This window comes from Lagenorhynchus albirostris, chromosome 15, assembly GCF_949774975.1.
Source record: "Lagenorhynchus albirostris chromosome 15, mLagAlb1.1, whole genome shotgun sequence".
NCBI lineage: Eukaryota > Metazoa > Chordata > Mammalia > Artiodactyla > Delphinidae > Lagenorhynchus > Lagenorhynchus albirostris.
In genome coordinates this window covers 82,190,409-82,211,023 of record NC_083109.1, presented here as the reverse complement: position 1 = coordinate 82,211,023, position 20,615 = coordinate 82,190,409, and the positions used below count along the sequence as shown (strand labels likewise).

General features: G+C 47.8%; 1 protein-coding gene across 1 annotated transcript in view; it reads left to right on the top strand.

Annotated features, from left to right (window-relative positions):
* The window catches only part of TRRAP (transformation/transcription domain associated protein), a 109,498-nt gene that overhangs the window by 54,921 nt on the left and 33,962 nt on the right, over nt 1-20,615 (top strand). Inside the window, exons 40-58 of the mRNA XM_060125038.1 lie at nt 601-867; nt 2,271-2,477; nt 3,519-3,677; nt 3,773-3,907; nt 4,275-4,385; nt 5,269-5,415; nt 6,838-7,051; nt 7,816-7,941; nt 8,376-8,522; nt 9,226-9,425; nt 9,980-10,101; nt 10,423-10,636; nt 12,557-12,736; nt 14,901-15,047; nt 16,246-16,365; nt 16,562-16,849; nt 16,998-17,135; nt 17,827-17,939; nt 18,370-18,505. Coding sequence (XP_059981021.1) covers nt 601-867; nt 2,271-2,477; nt 3,519-3,677; nt 3,773-3,907; nt 4,275-4,385; nt 5,269-5,415; nt 6,838-7,051; nt 7,816-7,941; nt 8,376-8,522; nt 9,226-9,425; nt 9,980-10,101; nt 10,423-10,636; nt 12,557-12,736; nt 14,901-15,047; nt 16,246-16,365; nt 16,562-16,849; nt 16,998-17,135; nt 17,827-17,939; nt 18,370-18,505 — 3,171 coding nt within the window. The remainder of the gene's footprint in view (nt 1-600; nt 868-2,270; nt 2,478-3,518; nt 3,678-3,772; nt 3,908-4,274; nt 4,386-5,268; nt 5,416-6,837; nt 7,052-7,815; nt 7,942-8,375; nt 8,523-9,225; nt 9,426-9,979; nt 10,102-10,422; nt 10,637-12,556; nt 12,737-14,900; nt 15,048-16,245; nt 16,366-16,561; nt 16,850-16,997; nt 17,136-17,826; nt 17,940-18,369; nt 18,506-20,615) is intronic.

The window sequence follows — 20,615 nt, the reverse complement described above, 5'->3', positions numbered from 1 at the left end:
GACTTTATTCTGGCAGGTCCTCTGAGAGGCGGAAGGTGGTTAGGGTACTTACTGGATGGTGCAGTCAGTATGCTTGACTCACTAGGGACGTGTAACCTGTTCCTCAGAGTGCGCATATTCTTCTTCGTGAAACACATGTAAAAATCTGTCACATACTTGATTGCATAGGAAAGCATAACAATTTTTTAAAAAACAGATTTTTTGGTAGGTAACATTTTCTGATAATACTAAAAAATAAGGACAAGGTAATTAATGGTTGACTCGAAAAAGATTCTCAATTACTTGGAAATCAAGAAACTCAGTCCTGAATCACCTTACATTGAAGAGCTAGTATTCCTTTTCTACCTCAAGCCCCTTTGCCCACTGCATTCTGACTTCTAAGCCTGCCCCTTTTTTCAGCATTAAAATAAATGTATCGAGTTTGTCATCTGTATGTAATAAAGGAAAATTGGTGTGACGTCATTGAGTCCATCACGGTAGAGCTTAATATTTTGTGTGGGGGGAGAGAGAGAGAGAGTTTGTGTTTCAAGGCTTAGACTTGTCGAGTGACCTTTCAGAGGTAGCAGACCAGAAGTGCATCCTGTGCTCGTGCTCTCGCAGGTCCTGGACCCGGAGAAGCAGGCGGACATGCTGGACTCGCTGCGCATCTACCTGCTGCAGTTTGCCACGCTGCTGGTGGAGCACGCACCCCACCACGTCCACGACAACAACAAGAACCGCAACAGCAAGCTGCGCCGCCTCATGACCTTCGCGTGGCCCTGCCTGCTCTCCAAGGCCTGCGTGGACCCCGCCTGCAAGTACAGCGGCCACTTGCTGCTGGCCCACATTATCGCCAAGTTTGCGATACACAAGAAGATAGTCCTGCAGGTACTCAGCGGGCTCCCTGCCGTCCACCCGACACCACGCGCACATGCTGCTTCCGTGGACGAGCGCAAGTGCAGCCTGCTTCCCTATTTATTATCCTTCCCAGTACATTTAAAAATGCTCCTCTCTGGGCTTCCCTGGTGGCACAGTGGTTGAGAGTCCGCCTGCTGATGCAGGGGACACGGGTTCGTGCCCCGGTCCGGGAAGATCCCACATGCCGCAGAGCGGCTGGGCCCGTGAGCCATGGCTGCTGAGCCTGCGCGTCCGGAGCCTGTGTTCCGCAACGGGAGAGGCCACAACAGTGAGAGGCCCGCGTACCGCAAAAAAAAAAAAAAAAAAAAAAAAAAAAGCTCCTCTCTGCCGTCTTTTTGTGACTGTGAAATGTCCACGACGATTCATTCTCACCCTTCCTCCCTGTTCTTGCTCTGCCCGCTCCTTCCTTTGCAGCCTTGCTTTTGAAATAAGACAGTGTCTGCCTTGTCCGCCTCATGCTTCTCTACCTGTTGCGTGAAAATGTGTCAGTCAAGGGCCCCGGCCCATGCCTTAGCTAAGGACAGACAGTAGACACTCTTGAACCCTTGTCTCCTAACCCCTCTTCGGGTTGACGACCTGAAGCACTTGTTCCTTGCATTGCTCAGTGGGTTAGGCTTTGATGTCAGGCAGGCTGAGTTTGAGTTTTGTTTCTTCCACTCCTGAGTTCCGTGACTCTGACTGAGTTCGTCACTGTCCCTGTGTAAGAGTTAAATGTAATCATGCACTTGAGCACTCAGCCTGTGTGTCCCATTAAGCACCTGGTAAGTGCTGGCTCTCGTCCTGTCCTGTGAGTCACTCTTGATTGTTTCCTCTGACCACTCCCTCTTGGGAACTTCTCTGGACCAGAGACCCCAGGGGCATCTGTGACACCCTGTCATTCTCCCAGGCATGCAGGCTCAGCAAGTTCTGTTGTTTCCAGCCCCCGTCCTGTCCCCTCCACCCACAGTGCCAGTCGGCTGGTCTGTGTTCCCATGACCTCACTTCCATCAGACCTTCATGTGAACTAATGCAGCACTGTCTCTGAGAGTGGCCCCTTTCACTCCATTTTCTACCCTGGGGCTGGAGTAAAATGATCTGTATCCCTCAACCGACTTCCCACTGGTTACGCCAGAGGAGCTGGGTCCTGCTCGTCTTTGTATGCTCCACCCTAGTTCAGCACGGGCACATAGTAGGTGCTCAGAAAATGTTAGCGCAAGCATATTCTTCAAAACCGAATGAAAAGAGAACGTAACTACTGCGGTCTTTCCTAATAAGAGAGCCCTAAGGAATTTCTTTAAATTGTTTTGCAGAAATATCATGCCTTAGTTCTAAGTGATTGTTTTTATCTTGTTTTTTAAAACCTTCATTCTATCAGTATTTCTGTCCTGTCTTAGGTTTTTCACAGTCTTCTCAAGGCCCATGCAATGGAAGCCCGAGCAATTGTCAGGCAGGCGATGGCTATTTTGACTCCAGCGGTGCCTGCCCGAATGGAGGACGGGCACCAGATGCTGACCCACTGGACGAGGAAGATCATCGTGGAGGAGGGGCACACTGTCCCCCAGCTGGTTCATATTTTGCATTTGATAGTGCAGCACTTCAAGGTGTGTAGGAAATACTGTAGATTGATGTCGATTGCTTCAGAGCAAATACCCTGTCAGACATTTGCTTTGAAGTTTCACCTGTCTTCGTTTTCTGCAATAATAAGGTGGTCATACATCTTTCAGTAAAGGTAATTCTGATCCATTGGTTAGTATGGGTATGTGTATGGCCTTATCAACATGGAAATTGCTGTAGTTTAGAGAATGTGTCCCTGGTACAAGCTTTTTGCTAAGATGGCATTTTTCTTGTAAGTACAGTTGACCTTTGAACAACAAGGGTTTGAACTGTGTGGGTCTACTTACATGCAGATATTTTTCAATAAACGTACTACGGTATTACATGCTCTGTGCTTGGTTGAATCTGTAGATGTGGGACTACGGATGGAGAGGGCCGACTGTAAAGTTTATGCTTGCGTTTGTGACTCTGTCAGGGGTGGGCACCACTGACCCCTGTGTTGTTCAAGGGTCAGCTGTACTCAGTTGTCCACGAATACAGATGAGTTGTTACTCTAAGGTGGGAGGTAGTTGTCATTAACTCTAGATTTTGGTAACTTGGCTTGAAGGTGTCGCTGGCACCTCCTTCTCTATAACCAGATCACCCCCTTTGTTGGATTTATTTATATGTAGATATTCCTTGTAGATGTTTGGGTAAAGGAGAAAGGATTAAGTTAAAAGCTAATTCTTTTACAGCCAGCTCTTTTAGAGTTGGGAATTTGCCTCTTGGCATGGCTAATTTGTATGACATCAAGTCTGAAGTTTAACACACGTGACTAGACTTGCCTACCTAAAGATAATTCGGTGTTCAGCATTTTTTAAAGATGGTCCTAAAAGGCTGAAACACGCTCTTATGTTGGGACTCAGTAGGGGGGAGGGGGAGTGGTAAACACACATACAAAAGGTGATGAGAATTTCTTTGCTAAAGTTACGGTTCAGAATTCTTGGGCAGGAGGTTGGGCTGTGTGTGTTGGGGCCGAGGTGGGTTACGTGGGCGTGTGTGCGTGGCGGCACGCAGTGTCCCTGGCGTGACCTGGCCCACGCCCACAGGTGTACTACCCGGTGCGGCACCACCTGGTGCAGCACATGGTCAGCGCCATGCAGAGGCTGGGCTTCACGCCCAGCGTCACCATCGAGCAGAGGCGGCTGGCCGTGGACCTGTCCGAAGTCGTCATCAAGTGGGAGCTGCAGAGGATCAAGGACCAGCAGGTAGGGCGTCAGCCCCTCGAGTCTTCCGTGACTGTTCTTTATGCCTCTCCCTGGAGAACAGTCAGGAAGGTCAAGTGTGTGTGTGTTTCTTTAAGCCGGATGCAGACATGGACCCAAATACAAGTGGAGAAGGAGTCAACTCTGTCTCATCTTCCATTAAAAGAGGCCTGTCGGTGGACTCTGCACAGGAAGTGAAGCGCTTCAGGACGGCGACGGGAGCCATCAGCGCAGTAAGAGCACATGCACAGGCTGCGAGTGCCGCCTTTTATGGGTTCATTTATCCAACAAACTTTGAATGTGGGCCGAGTGCCCGGTGCCATGCCAGCAGGACAGCTGGGAAAGGCTGCGCCCACAGCTAGAAACCCCACGATGTCCCACATTGCTGGCTTCCTGGACCTTGGTCACCATACTTTCTCCCCATACTTTCTCCACGGCTACCCCATACTTTCTCCACGGCTACTTTGCTTGTCCTTCTTCTGCGGAGACCATGCCCGCCAGTGGTGTCCCTGACGTCCAGGATGGGGTCTGCCCCGGGGAGGAGGGCCGCGTGTAGTTAGTGGGCTGCGCTGTTGAGAACTCTCTTCCCTCTGTCTCCAGGTGTTTGGGCGGAGCCAGTCTCTGCCGGGTGCGGACTCCCTCCTTGCCAAGCCCATTGACAAGCAGCACACGGACACAGTGGTGAACTTCCTCATCCGCGTGGCCTGTCAGGTGTGGTATCTGTGTGTCTCAGGTTAGGGATCCTTCTGAACAAAGGCTGCTTGATAGGTTCCAGTGAGTTTGATTGTCTGTGATGGTTTGGTCAAAAAAGAAATAGACAAACCAGGGTCTGAGAGCTAGTTTTGTCCCTTTCATACCAAATTCCGTTTATTTTGTGACTTGCTAATATCTGAAATCTGCCTGTGTTTTATAATACGATTTAAAAAAACATTTTTTTTTTTCAGTGGTGATGAAGTAATGGTATAGCTTATAATAGCATCTTGGTGTTGGGGAAACATGGCAGTTCAGTGATCTTGGGCAGATCACTTGACTTTCGAGTTATCTGTGTCATAAAGGTGTTGGGATGACCCAACCTACATAAGTTATGGACAACATTAGTAGTTCAGCTGCTTTATAACTTGCATTTATCATTCAAATCAGTAATATATTTTCATGGAGTTGTTGGGAATCAATTCCTGAAACTTCATTTTTATATTTCAAAAAAGCTTGTAACTGAAATTTCCCTTACAAAGTAGTTTTTATAATTATTAAAAAATAGTATATCTTGCAACACTATTGAGGATCTCCAAGTACTGAAAACAGTCTTCTAAACTCTTCAACCGATCCTTTCCTGTGTGCTGCAGCGTGCTGGGCACGGCCTGGGAGGCCCAGCTGATGGATTAATCACACAAATGAGTGCAGATCACCACTGACCCACTGTGAGGGAGGAGGGAGTGTCCCCAGGGGGAGCAGAGACAGCTGGGTTGAGGCAAGGTTGAGTCAGACAGGAGAGGAGGTGGAGCGCTGGGGTGGGAGGGCGCGGGGCAGCAGCTGGCGAGAGGCCTGTGAACACGTGTGCTGGGAAACTTGGGCTTGAACGTGAGTGAACTTCCAGGTTAACGACAACACCAGCACTGCGGGGTCTCCTGGGGAGGTGCTGTCCCGCCGGTGTGTCACTCTCCTGAAGACAGCCTTGCGACCAGACATGTGGTCCAAGTCGGAGCTGAAACTCCAGTGGTTCGACAAGCTGCTAATGAGCGTGGTAGGTGCGAGGGCCCAGGCACGGGCGGGCCACCAACCCCAATCTCCTTGCCTGCGGCTGGTCATGGCCCCTTTCGCCTCTTCCTGTGGCCACTGGCTAATGAGGAGGGAGTGTCATTCGCTGAAAATGGCTCTAAATCTTCAGCTCTCACCTCCACCCCAGGGAGAGTTGGGAGTTTTGAAAACAGAATAGTTCTCTTGCCTTTCACAGATTAATTTCTTAAACCCACCTACCCGCTGGCATGGAATAAACATTTTTAGTTGACTTATGCAACCACCTTTAAAGTAAAGTTGAATTTTTAAAATAGATTGAATGATGGACATAGCACTGTATAGTCAGGTAACTAGAGATAGCCCCAGATGGCTGATTATTTGTTGGATTTTTTGGTTTTTGTTTCTGTAAAAACCACGATTCTGTAATTTTCTGGAGGTTGCAGAAGCTGTTCTCTTGCCTTATCCATTTCATTACCAGGATACAGTTCAGTTTATCTAGTTCTGTGGTGAAATTTGAAAGCTTTTGGTCTCAGGATGATCATACCTACTGTAAGCGTTTGTTATTTTGTGCTGCAAAGATTAGCATCATTGCTCAAGTTTTTTGAAAGGTTACACAGGTTAACCTGTGTTATGGAAACAGTAATAGGCCCCCTGAGTCTGCGGCACATGCTTGCTGCTTAACTTATTTGCAGATTTCTTTCCTCTTTTTCTCTTTGAAAGGTCAAATTATTTTCCTATCAAATGTAGTCACCATTGAATCAAGTTCAGCCCCTTCACAGGCTGACGTTTTCTGAGGGCGATGGGTCTGTTCACACTGACTTCCTGCCTTTCCCCATGATCTGCCTCATAGCAGTGCACACATACGGTGCACCTGCAGGGCATGTGTGTGCGTCAGCCACAGACACGTGTTGTGAGGCCAAACTTAAGTCCTTACTGTAAAACTTGTACTCTATTTTCTATTTTATTCTCTTGGGTTTTTTTTCTTTCTTTCTTTTTTAATGCTGACAATCTCTTCGATTGATTTCATGATACACAGTTTCAAAGATACTTCCTTTTGGAAGGATATGTGTATTTTAACTAAAAACATGAGAAAAAAGCAAAATTCATTGCAATAGTTGCCTTTTTAAACCAGATTTTAGTGATTTTCAAAATTTTAGTGCTAAATATTGAATATCAATATCTTTCATGAGCTTAAGGGAAGTTTGACTAAATATTTAAAGCAAATTTATTAAAAGGAAGATTACGAAATCCTACTGTGTTAATAAAATATGGTGGTCGTTTATATATCTAATGTGTTTATTTTTCAGTGGTTGTTTATTTTATTTCCAAGTACTTATTGACACGTGTAGTTTTAATTTCGCTTGGTTTCTATTTGTAACTCGCTGTACTGTTTATCTCATCTGTGTGTGGCCTGTGTTCTCCGTTCCAGGAGCAGCCCAATCAAGTGAACTATGGAAACATATGCACAGGATTGGAAGTGCTGAGCTTCTTGCTGACAGTGCTGCAGTCCCCAGCCATCCTGAGCAGCTTCAAACCCCTGCAGCGTGGAATCGCAGCCTGTATGACGTGCGGAAACACCAAAGTGTTACGAGCCGTCCACAGCCTTCTTTCACGCCTCATGAGTATTTTCCCAACGGAGCCAAGTATGTGACCTTTGCCGTTGGCGCCTTTCTTTCTTTCCGAGTGGATGGGTGGGCACAGAGCTTGTTAGCTGAGAATGCTCATCCTCCTGTTACTATAGTGAGCATTTTATTATTCTGCTTTTCTTTGTACCTTTAAACTTTCTTTAAAAGAAGTTGAGGGCTTCCCTGATGGCGCAGTGGTTGGGAGTCCGCCTGCTGATGCAGGGGACGTGGGTTCGTGCTCCGGTCCGGGAGGATCCCACATGCCGCGGAGCGGATGGGCCCGTGAGCCATGGCCGCTGAGCCTGCGCGTCCGGAGCCTGTGCTCCGCGGCGGGAGAGGCCGCAACAGTGAGAGGCCCACATACCACAAAAAAAAAAAAAAAGTTGACATAAAAACTTCATGGTAGCAGTCTGCATTAGCAGTTTTGTGTCTGCTTTGGAAATACAGTTTTCTCCATCAGCTGAACATACCATTTCCATATGGTATTTAAAGGAAGCTAGGTTAAAATATGTTGTCAGTTGCTGAACAGCTTACAAGATAGAATTTTGGCATCTCATATGTAAGTGTATTTAGGGTATTCAGGCGAGGCTTGGTGGCATGAAAGGTGGTTACTGAGCTCTGTAAACTAGGAACCACGCGTCCTGCGGTGAGAGGTGCCTGTGTCAGTCACTGCAGGTCCCAGACAGCCAAGCTCAATGCTAGCCTGAGGAGAGTTAGCGTCCCAGAGCCTGGCCGGGCCCACGAGCCGGACCCCAGAGCCCAGGTTCTCACTACTGTTTCAGGCACTTCGAGCGTGGCCTCCAAGTACGAGGAGCTGGAGTGCCTCTACGCGGCGGTGGGCAAAGTCATCTATGAGGGACTCACCAACTACGAGAAGGCCACCAGCGCCAACCCCTCCCAGCTCTTTGGTGAGCGTGTGTCCATCGTGGTTTTCCCAGCGTGGTCCAGCTGTGCACTGGATAAGCTTTTCCTTCTGGGGCCGAGGGGCGCTGGCCCCTTGCAGGCGAAAATCTTCTTAGGAGTTACAGTCGGCTCTCTGTATATTTTACATGGTTCCTTCGTGTCCGCAGCCCCTTGTACACAGATTCAGCTGACCCCGATCGTGTAGCACTGTAGTATTTACTAGTGAAAAAAAGCTATGCGTAGGTGGACTCATGCAGTTCAAACCTGTGTTGTTTAAGGGTCACCTGTAATGTTGACATTTGGGATTAACCTGCACTTTTGTCAGAAATGGCACATTTTTATCTAGCACGTTTTTAATGTTTTAAGTAGTACATTTTTGTGAATTACTCAATTTTTTAAGACCTTTCTCAAAAAACACCTGTCACTCTCTACCTTTCAGGGACCCTGATGATCCTCAAGTCTGCCTGCAGCAACAACCCAAGCTACATCGACAGGCTGATCTCGGTCTTCATGCGCTCCCTGCAGAAGATGGTCCGAGAGCACCTGAGCCCGCAGGCCACCTCGGGCAGCACGGAAGCAACCTCAGGTGACAGGCTCGGCCCCGTGTTCTTCCCTGAGGTTTCAACACCTAAACGTGCCGGCGGTGATTAGATTCTAAAGCCAACACGAATGTCTGTTGTTTTTATGCAGTTCAGTATCATTTGCTTTTCACAAAGAGGTTCTGAGCATTTCATTTACAACCATAAAAAGACTCACTTTTAAAATGAACTGATTTAAAGACTGTGAATGTAAGAATGAAGAAATTTGAGCAACATTCATCACTAGATGAGAGTTATCTAACAATTTTGCTATAAAACAGAGGTTGCTATTATCAGAACTATTATTTCTGAAGAAGAATTAAGTCACTGGTTCCAGACCTGAGCTGTGAGCTTCAGGGATCGGCGATATGTTGGTGTGTGGCAGGGAGCTGCGCTTGTCACTCTGCCAGTTGCCCCTCGGAGCACCAGTGCCATGCATGTGACTTCAGGGCTTGGCTGTATGCGGGGTTTCCTACAGTGGTCCCACCAGCTCGATCATCCCTTCCCCTGTGAGGAGGCTCTTATAGGGCCCCCCTGGCAAGGCGTAGTAGTCAGAAAGCCGTGAGGCACTTCAAATCCCAGAGCTCTAGTTGCAGGAGAAGATATTTTGGGGAGGCAGTGGGCAGAATCCAGAGTGCCATGCAGTGCGGGTGGTTGGTTGCCTGCTCAGGCAAGTTGGTAGAGATCGTTGGGCTTTCTCCGCTTGAGCAGGAACCAGTGAGCTGGTGATGCTGAGTCTGGAGCTGGTGAAGACGCGCCTAGCTGTGATGAGCATGGAGATGAGGAAGAACTTCATCCAGGCCATCCTGACCTCCCTCATTGAGAAATCCCCCGATGCCAAAATGCTCCGGGCTGTGGTTAAAATTGTGGAAGAATGGGTTAAAAATAATTCCCCGATGGCAGCCAATCAGGTGAGCTGCGAAGAGGGGCTGTGCTCTGGCCAGGTGATCTTCCTGTGTGTGTAAAAGGAAATTCAGGCGTTGCATTCTAAGCTCTTCTGCAAGTTCTCAAACAAAACATTTTTTTCTCCAGTGTTTGCGTTCACTGAATCTTCCCTTACGGTGGATTTTTCTCACTGTGCTTAACAGATTTTAAACAGAAATTTGGAATAACTGGTCACTTATCTTATAAGGTTTTACTTCTGTTAAAACGTTAAATGAACCTTACTTGTTAGTCTTCTATGGTGGTGAAGTTAAGCCAAAAATAATAATGATGAGGGGTTATTATTTGATTTAGTAAGATGCTTTCAAACTTCTGATTTGTTTTTTAGTTTAGTTGCTTTTATGTTGGCACCTGTCTTGACCTTGAGCATCCGAAGAACCATTTAGAAACAGCCTTGTCTTATTTTACCTGACAAGATCGTAAGAGCTTAAAAATTGGTAGAGCATATGGCTGAAATACTTGGGAGCATGTCTTTTTTCAAACAAATAATTGACCTTTTCTTTTAAAAAACAAATTTGTACAGACACCTACACTCCGGGAGAAGTCCATTTTGCTTGTGAAAATGATGACCTACATCGAAAAGCGTTTTCCAGAAGACCTTGAACTAAATGCACAGTTTTTAGACCTTGTTAACTACGTCTACAGGTAATCACAGCAATTAATCAAATGTTGCTCGTGTCAGTCCCCGGCGTGCTCTCTGATTAGCCAGTAATGTGACTTTTTAATCTTCTCATTATATCTAAATTTTAAATGTTCATTTAAATCACATAACATACTTTGGCATCATTAATGAGCCTTTTTGCTCAAATGCTGCATCAGCCCAGGACGATTTGGAACACACTCTTGGCCTTCATGGAGGCTTTTCGGAAGGCTGGTGTCCACTTGTTCACTGCTCGTTTGCTTACGGCCTGAGGGTCCCCCGTCCTGCGTAGCTCTGCTATCTGGGTGTCATTCCTTGGATTGCAGGGATGAGACGCTTTCTGGCAGCGAGCTGACTGCGAAACTTGAGCCTGCCTTTCTCTCTGGGCTGCGCTGCGCCCAGCCGCTCATCAGGGCCAAGTTTTTCGAGGTTTTCGACAACTCTATGAAGCGTCGCGTGTACGAGCGCCTGCTCTACGTGACCTGCTCCCAGAACTGGGAGGCCATGGGGAGCCACTTCTGGATCAAGCAGTGCATTGAGGTAGGACGGACCCAGCTCATGGTCCGTGTGGGGGGCCTGGGGCCGGGTGTCTACACACGCAAAGACAGATCAGACATCTCTACCACAAGACCGCTTTAATCTCTAGTAGGAAGGGAAAAGACTTAAAGCCGGAAGGGTGTAGAGCAACCAGGCCAGACCAGCCTGACAACGCTATGGGCTCTGACCCCTTAGTGCAAGAGGCCAGGGTGCTGGAGATGAGGCCCTGCGTGAACGGTCAGGCTGTTTCAGTGGACAGCAGTTCAGATGGTCTCTGATGTTGTTCACGGGATTGTAGTCAAACTTCTGGCTTCATTCTTTGGATTAATCACCAACAAACATACTGCATCAGGCCACCTAGGTTTTCCAAAGCAGGTTACCGATGCTGTGCAAATAGGTTACCAGACCACTTTGTCTAGTGAGACAAGGTTGTGAAATTCTCTTTCAGGGAAAAGAAGGGAATTGTGGCACTGGGTTTCAGTGAGAGCTTGTTGGCATGTTTCCTTTGGTGCTGAGTGTACGTTTTCTTAGTGCTGTAAATAGCAGTATCTGGAACTTCACAAATGGCAACACAGTGGGCAGAGTTCCCTGATTTAGTCTTCATTCTTTCACGAGACACACCGATTGCTATCAGGTGCCAAGCCCTGGGGTAGGAAGTGACAAAGACGAAAAAGACATTGGACCATGTAGAGGACAGGGCGGGCTGAAGGGTGCAGCTAGGAACCTGCTGTCCTGCCTCCTTCATCCTGTGTGTCTGGTCCATCGCCAGGTGTTACCAGTTCAAGGCCACTCGCTTTTCTCCCTCCCCTCTCTGGCTCACGAAGATGACAGGAATGGTGTCCTTAGTGTTCACCCACCTTCTCTCCTGCCCGCCACAGTTCTTACTGTTGCAAACTTGTTCTGATAGAGTAAAGCAGACTGTGTCGCTCCTTGCCTTTGTACCCAGCACAAGACCCCACCTCCAGGATACCGACTCGCTGGCCCCTCTCCAGCCCTGTGCTGCCCCTCTGCCCCCGCTCGTTAGTCTCCAGCCTCACTGGCCTCCCGGGTTCTCACACATGCCACGTTCCTGACACCCATGCTGAACTGAAGCAGGCGCCCTTGTATCCTCTGTCGCCTGCCCATTCCCTGGGCTGCATCATCACGATGAGCGTGTGTGTGTTATGTGTTGATGTTGGTCTTGTCCTTCCCTCTGACACTCCAGCCTCACCGGGCGGGGGCACTGTCTCTGTGAAGTTGACAAACGAATCTCCAGGGCCTCACACAGTACATAGTGGGTGTTCAGTAAGAATGCAAGAGTGGCTGGGTCGGGGGTGGTGTGAGCCGGGTCGGGGCTTCGGGGAATAGTCTCGGGGGTGTCGCGTGCACGTGGGGACCGTTACCTCATGGGTGCCCCGCTAGGGAGCTCACACCATCCCCTGCGGACTGTGCGAAGCCCCTGGGGGTGTCGGGAGGGGGTGCCGAGGTCAGCTTGTGGAATAAGATGAGTTTGAGAAGAGTAAGTCGAGATGAGTTAGGAAGCTGTGTCTGGGCAGGAGGTGACGGCTGCCTGGCTGTTCAGGAGGTGATACCGGCAGGACCCGGTGCGGTGGGTGGGAGACGAGAGAGACGGGAAAATGGGCGGATGGAGCAACAGCAGCTGCACTCCTGCCTGGGAGACGCCTCTGAGAGGACAGGGGAGGAGTCCTGTCTGGTAGGGAGACAGATGCCCAGTTTATGTCTAGACACAGAGTCAGGGGTACCTGAGTGGGGACGCTGGGAGAGAGGGCCAGACTCCTTTCAAAGCTGGAGGGTGTAAAGCGAGCTGGGGACTGGGGTCATCAGCATGTGCTGGTCGAGGCAACTCGGGGTTAATGGGGTCCACACACCAGAGCACGAGGCGTGCATCCCAGGTTTGTCTTCTCTCCCACAAACCCCCTCCAGCTCCTCTTGGCCGTGTGTGAGAAGAGCACGCCCATCGGGACCAGCTGCCAGGGCGCCATGCTCCCGTCCATCACCAACGTCATCAACCTGGCCGATAGCCACGACCGCGCGGCCTTCGCCATGGTCACACACGTCAAGCAGGAGCCCCGGGAGCGGGAGAACAGCGAGTCCAAGGAGGAGGTAACGCCCAGCGCACAGTGCCACCATTCCACCGCAGGGCTCCCATCCCTGTTGGAGAATTTTGTATCAGCCTTAGAATATTTTTAGGGCAAGAGCAAATGTGTTAAAACCTGTCTCTGCCTGAAAGCTCTGAACGTGGTACTGTGTTCAATACTTATATTTTCCTTTTTTTAATGTGGAGGTATAATTGATGTACATCCTGTTAGTCTCAGGTGTACAGTGTAATGATTTGGTATTTGTATATACTGCGAAACGATCATCACAGTGAGTCTGGTCAACATCCATCGCCACACATAGTTCCAGAAGTGTTTCCTTGTGAGGAGAATTTTAAGACCTACTCTCTGGGCAACTTTCAAATACGCAGTACAGCATTGTTAACTGCAGTCCCCATGCTGTACGTTACATCCCCAGGACTTCTTTATCTTATAACTGGAAGTTTGTACCTTTTGACTCCTTGACCCATTCCACCTGCCTGCCACCCTCTGCCTTTGGCAGCCTCCAGTCTGTTCTCTGTATTTAGGAGCTTGTGTGTGTGTATTTAGATTCTACACATAAAATTGAAATCATACGATTGATTTCAGTTAGCATGATGCCCTCAAGGCCTATCCATGTTGTCGCAAATGGCAAGGTTTCATTCATTTTTATGACTGAATAATATCCATTCATCTGTTGATGGACACTTGGTTATTTCCGTTCAGTTAGATGTTTTTAAAGGCAGAATTGATAAGCGCCTTGTCTCATCATTAAATTTTGAGAGAGATCACTTTATCATGGGCTGTGCTGCTGAGCAAAGGGTATTTTACTCTTTGGTGATTGTTCTCCCCAAGACAGGAGTAGCCCGTGTTGTATTACAAAGCACTGCTCCAGGGAGTGACGCTATCATGAAGGAACTGTGGCTCTAGCTGGCTCCGTGGTCCACCTACTGTGAACCTCCTGTGTCTCTACCCAGTCCTGGCAGGGGCGGCTGTGGAGCCCAGACCTGACCGGCAGGGCAGAGCCTTGGTCCTGCTGACTGTCAGTACCCCGTGTGGAGTGGCTGACACCACGCAGGGTGTTGGTCTGTAAGCTGTTTCCTTTAGGGTGTTGGCCCTTGGAAGTTCAGTCTGCCTGGAGTGTTGGGTGTTAGAAGACAGCCAATCAGTGTTGAAGGAGGAGGGTACCCTCTTTGCTTTAAAAGGGGTAGTTGGTACCCTCTTCTGTATGGGAGACATCCACTTATTTTATTTACAAATAAAAATTTTCTTCACTTAGTTGCTAAGCACTAGGTCATTTGGTGATAGAATCTTTTTCTCTTTCTGTCGTCCTCCCGTGTGAAATAAATTACTAGCTTTGAAGTGATTCTTCTGCATTTTCAGGGCGCACACCAAATGGCCACTAGCGTGACTTAGAGCCTAGTCCGATGATTGGATTTTGACTGTGACTTCCCAGAAAATTCAGAGAGAAATAAGGTTCATTCTTTTTGGGGGATGAGTTGTGTAAAACACCATGCCAGCAAGGTTCTGTGCATTGGCCTGACAGTATTATTAATCTGAATGAGCAAGACAGCCAGGCAGCTATGTTGCATTTTATTTATTTTATTTATTTATTTTTGGCTGCATTGGGTCTTTGTTGCTGCACGCAGGCTTTCTCTAGGTGCAGCGAGTGGGGGCTACTCTTTGTTGCGGGGCGCAGGCTTCTCACTGCGGTGGCTTCTCTTGCTGTGGAGCACAGGCTCTAGGTGTGTGGGCTTCAGTAGTTGTGGCTCGTGGGCTCTAGAGCGCAGGCTCAGTAGTTGTGGCGCACGGGCTTAGTCGCTCCGCGGCATGTGGGATCTTCCCGGACCGGGGCTCGAACCCATGTCCCCTGAATTGGCAGATGGATTCTTAACCACTGCGCCACCAGGGAAATCCCTAAAGTTGTAATATCTTTTTAACTTTGCTTTCCATAATCCACATATGAAAGCAAAATGGTGACATTTTTATAGTGTCATGTAAGAAAGAGAGCTAGGTCAGGTCTAGTTTAATCTGCTTGTTTTTTATTTTAGAATTCAAGATTATTTAATCATAAACTTCCAAGAAACTAAAATTTTATTTACCAAAAGTGTAACAAGAAGTGTACAGGAGTTGTGATTGTTGATTTTCTTCAATTGACCTTTTGGTTTTACATGTTTGTTTCTGTTTTTTAGGATGTGGAGATAGATATTGAACTAGCTCCTGGAGATCAGACCAGCACGCCCAAAACCAAAGAACTTTCGGAAAAGGACATTGGAAACCAGCTGCATATGTTAACCAACAGACACGACAAATTTCTTGATACGCTCCGGGAAGTGAAGGTCTGTGCAAATTTGGGGGGTTAGTTGTGGTTCTCCCCCTGCCCCTGAACATTTTGAACAGTCCATGAACCCATGGACTCCCCCATTCACTGCTCGAGGTGAGCGTTTCTATAGCCAGGTCTGTGGATACTCGTGGCCATTGAGTACTTTGGCCTCTGCCACTGACTTGGAGCAAGGAGGCCCCTGACGCCCTGACCGGGGTGAGGGGAGCAGCCACATGAGGTCAGCCAGGCTCGTTTCCTCATGGCCTTCCTCACTGGGCAGCCTGAGTAGCAAGTAGGAGTATTTTCCACTTAAATGTTTTCTTCCATTTTCCTTGGAATATTTGTATCCTTGGGTTTTGCATTTTTAATAGAGATGTGGGTATGAGAGTGAATTCCCTGTTGTTGGGTAAAAAGGACAACATGATTGTGACGTGTGTGTCTCCATCTTGGGCAGCAGGGCCCGTGGAGGGACGGCAAGTGTGTGCCTGAGCCCCTCAGCGCCGGCTTCTTGATGCCACGTGGGGAGCTGGGCTTCAAGCAGCCAGAAACGTGGCTGTTTATAAGAAATTCGTACTTCAAAAACCACGGAGCTGTGGACAAAATCAAACGCATCTGTGGATTTGATATACCCTCCGGGCCCCTGGTTTCCAACTCCGACCCCATTTGTGGGGTGTTCTGGTTCAGCCCTGTGCATTCCAGGCACCTCTCCAACTCTTGCCCGCTGTCAATTGCAGAGACTCTGAACTTTCATGGTTCTTGATTTGTTCTTCAGAATTACACCTGTTGGCAAATAGCTTAGCTAGTATGTGTATGCTTCTCCTGTTTCCTCTTCATGTCTTCAGTAGCCTCTGCTTTGATGGTGCCTGTGTGCCTCTCGTTTGCACTTTCAGCATCAGCATTGTGTTCGTACTTCTCGGGCCTGGTGGAATCAGTAATACGAAATGCCCTTGAAAGTTAAAAATGTAGGTGTGTCACTGGTGAGCCCCTTACCCAGGTCCTGGCTCAGCTGCTAAGCACACCGGGGGTCTGTGGTGCTCAGAATCTGTGTTTCACTGTGGCGTGACGTTTGTTCAGGTCTTTGAAAGTTTGGAAGTGGAGGAGCGTGTGGTAAGGTGGGGCAGTAACGTTTCCTGACCAGGGACGCGTGGGGCAGCCGCGCGGCAGGGGTTTCAGCACCAGCCCTTGCCCGCTACACCGGTCTTTCCTCTCCGCAGACTGGAGCCCTGCTCAGCGCTTTCGTCCAGCTGTGCCACATCTCCACCACGCTGGCCGAAAGGACGTGGGTCCAGCTTTTCCCCAGGTTGTGGAAAATCCTGTCCGACAGACAGCAGCATGTGAGTCTGTTTTTTAAGTCCTCTTTTGAAAAATATAGTTTTAGCTTTTGATAAGTATTTGATTACGTTTCAAAGGCTGAGGAAACTAGTATTATCCAAGAGTGAATTATCAAAAATATCCCAGATGCTGAGTTGAGAGGGTAAAGACGGGCTGATTTTTGCACAAGACCCAGGTCAACCTGCTCTTGGGTTTCAGGCTCTGGCGGGCGAGACCAGCCCATTCCTGTGCAGTGGCAGCCACCAGGTGCAGCGGGACTGCCAGCCCAGCGCTCTCAACTGCTTTGTGGAGGCCATGTCCCAGTGTGTCCCTCCCATCCCCATCCGGCCCTGCGTGCTCAAGTACCTGGGGAAGACCCACAACCTCTGGTTCCGCTCCACCTTGATGCTCGAGCACCAAGCCTTTGAGAAAGGGCTGAGCCTGCAGATTAAGCCCAAGCAAACAGCCGAGTTTTATGAGCAGGAGAGCATCACTCCGCCTCAGCAGGTGAGGCCCCGCCTTGCTTTGCTGGTGACTTCGTGGTCCCAGCAAACATCTCCCCAGTGATTTTAAATTAGGTACCGTGAAGTTGCTTTGTTGGGGCAGGGGGAAGGCAGTTGTCATGAGCACTCAGAAACTGCGACCTGTGTTTCAGGAGATTCTGGATTCCCTCGCTGAGCTTTACTCTCTGCTACAAGAGGAAGACATGTGGGCGGGCTTGTGGCAGAAGCGTTGCAAGTACTCGGAGACAGCGACGGCCATCGCCTATGAGCAGCACGGGTTCTTCGAGCAGGTAGTGCCGTCGGGCGGGACGTCCAGGTCACATGGGTGGTGAAAGGCGTTTATAGTGGTTCTTGAGTGTGTCCTCCAGTCAGTTCGTGTCTAAATAAGAAATTTACTGTTTTCTTTGAAGCATTTATTTATCCACATAAAGACTCTTAGATTAAAGTCTCAGTTTCAGAGAAACATACGTATGGGACGTGAACACTTTTAAAGCTCAGTCCTGCCTCATTTACTGTTAGTTGCTAACGTGGATGCTTCTTATCTACAGTCATTGATCCTGTTGGAAGTAGTAGGTAGATTGTGATCAGTGTGCGATTTTAATCCTCGTGCCCGTCCTTTCACTGTAGTGTGGGTCATGGTCGCAGGTGTGGTCGCAGCTGCGTGTAGGACACTGAGCCACAGAAACTCCAGAGGCAGAGGCACGGGCCGTGGCCCCTGCTCTCATCTCTGACGGATGGAAAAATGAACCCGGGGTCTGGGCAGTCTCCCTCCCGCTCCTTCCGTTGCATGTGGGGAATTATGCACCTTCTTCTCCACTCTCTTCTATTCTCTGAATGGAGAATTCTGGGTGTTGGGTGACCTTAGAGAAGAGCAACGAGACACCCCTGGGTCTGTGATGCAACTTGCCCTAAATAATTGAGCAATGGTCATGTAAAAGTTTCTAGTTAAACCGCAGTTTGAAAGCAGTTTAACTTTTTTAGGCTCAAGAATCATATGAAAAGGCAATGGATAAAGCCAAGAAAGAACATGAGAGGAGTAATGCATCCCCTGCTATTTTCCCAGAATACCAGCTTTGGGAGGACCACTGGATTCGGTAAGCTGAACAGTGACGTGTTCAAGAATCAGTTAAGGAAACCAGTGAGAATCTCTGAAATTTTCTCATAATGAGTGTTTTTAAGAGGGAACTTTGCTGCTTTCTTTATGGCCCCGTGAAGAAAAGAACAAACAAAAATCTATAAACAGCTTTTAAAGTCTTGAGTAATTAAGAGTGTGTTGGAGAAACAGTGAATGACTCCTGCTCTCCACAGGCTCCGGAGCTCTGAGCTCTCTGCTGCAGGGGCTGCGGTTCTTGCTGCTCCAGGGGCGCGCATAGTTTACTGCCCTGGGGCACCTCAGCATCCCGCAGAAGTCCACCCTTCTCTGTGTGGGGGAGATACTTTTTCCTTTCGGTGGAATGGAAATGACTTAAAATCCCATCTGTGGGTGTGGTCACTGAGCTTTGGCCCTGGATCCCTGGTCTCTAGGTGCTCCAAGGAGCTGAACCAGTGGGAAGCCTTGACGGAGTACGGCCAGTCCAAAGGTCACATTAACCCGTACCTGGTCCTGGAGTGTGCTTGGCGGGTGTCCAACTGGACCGCCATGAAGGAGGCGCTGGTGCAGGTGAGACCCCACCCCTCCCTGCCCATCCCGTGACTCGTCCATGCTCAGGTCACAGTCTCCACAGCTGAGTGGGGCCCTGTTGCCAAAGCTGTGAGTCTCTGGAGATTTCCCTTCACTCACAGCAAGCTGGGCATTTTGACAGATGAAAGAGAGCACTTGGAAAGCAAGAGTTATTTTGGGTTATCACTAACATCTTTCCTGAGCTTGAGTTAAATTATAACTTAAGTATTAGTTCATTATTGAGTTACAGTAAAAAGTATCAGGTGGAGACCTTGGATTCTCTGAGAAAACAGTAATGTCTGGAGAAATTTGGAAAAACAGAGGCAATTGTACTGGTGGACTTGGTTGGCAGAAGCTCTGCAGCAGTGAGTATAGCAAAGATGAATTGTACAAGCCCAGGGCCTGGCACGGTAGCTGCTGTTAGTAAGTTTGTTACATGAAAACAGTATCACATTCAAAGCATGTCTTGCATTACGGAAGTGGTAATTGTGCAGTGTAAGTGAACTTGAGCCATTAACGTGGTTGAGCACTACATTTTCAAAAATTAAACTCTATCCAGAGGAATTCAGTGCATGATGGGAGAGCAGGCACAGAGGTGCAGTTTTCTTTCTCACACTGGGAAGCCTGTGTCAGGGCATCAGAAGTTATGGTGTCAGACAGTGCAGCTGTGTTGTCTGAACCCCACGTCGTCGTCGTCATCGTCATCGTCATCGTCGTCGTCATCACTGTCACCACCATCATTACCATCATCAAAGCCTTGGGTGGTCTGTGAAAGCAGCTATTCTTGTTGCTCTTCATTTTTTCCTGCATCTGTACCCTTCCGTGATTTTCTCCCTTGGCCCCTTTTCTTTGCTGCTGCTGCTCAGTTTTTGACCTTTTCTATGTGGTGTCAGTGTTATGGGGTTTAGGGGTTTACACTACTGTCCTGTTCTCACCTTCCCCCTTTACCTAGTAAGGGTTTATTTACAGTCACACCAATGATTCTCCTTCCTTAATATGGAGATTCAAAAGCACATTGAGATTGTAGGCCACTTTGTTTGAAAGGATTAACCTAAAATTTTAACTTGTATTGTGGATACCATGCTTATTTTGTTACTTCTGCTGCTTTTAAACAAAATGCAAAAGATCGAAGAACTGAAGTAGTCACAAGCTGTTAACTACAGAGTGGTCACAGAGCCCAGGGTCTGGGCTTTCAGGGTGGGACCCGGGAAATGGCTCACCTGATGCAGGGAGCTGGTGTTACTCTAAGAAATAACCAATCACTTATGTAGGTAAACAGAAATAAATAGTTTGCTGACAGGTTGCATTTACAGTTGATTGTTCTTTATTCTGATAAACATTCTCCTTTATTTTATCTCAGTGTAAAAATATTTATATTATAAATAAGTATTTATAGCTCACTCTAATGGTTTCTTTTTCTCCTTTCCAAGATTTCACTTAGCATATGTGCAGTATCGTACTGTCCATGGGTCTGACAAATGATCTTCTTCTTTCACAAATTCTTGATTACTTTCCCAAAATTTTAAAGCACTTACTGGTTAGAAAAAGCTCGAAGTATATTAATAAGCACTCTGGGTAATCTGCAGTAAATTAATTTCAAATGGTCTTGATAGTACTAACTTATTTACTCATTTACCAGTATTTAAAAGAAAAAAAATCAAATTACCTTTCTTTTTCCTCCTGGGTCTTGCGATTATGGGGCTGCTTGTAGTAGTTCTTAATAAATGGGGTAATTTTTTTCAGTGGAGGAGAAATTAGAAGACAGGCCTTTGTTCTTAATGTTACAGAGGACAGGTGTGATTGACAAAAGTCTGTCTTAAATAGTGTTTAAGTCCAGAAAATGTAAGATTTTAGGTGTAATTTTAGAGGATCATGTAGGAAGCAGATGTGTTTACAAGGTTGTCTGCCTGAATTTCTTCATCACTGGATTACTGAGAACTAAGAGGGGCCATCGATGTGACTCTGCTGTGAAAAAGTCAGATGTCAGAAAACAAGGCCAGGTGTTACGTCAGCACATTATTATTACCATCACTGCTCTTACATCGTTTGTGCAGAGAGCAGCATGGGACTAAGATGTGTGTAATTTCTATTGTTATTTCCCAAAGGTGCT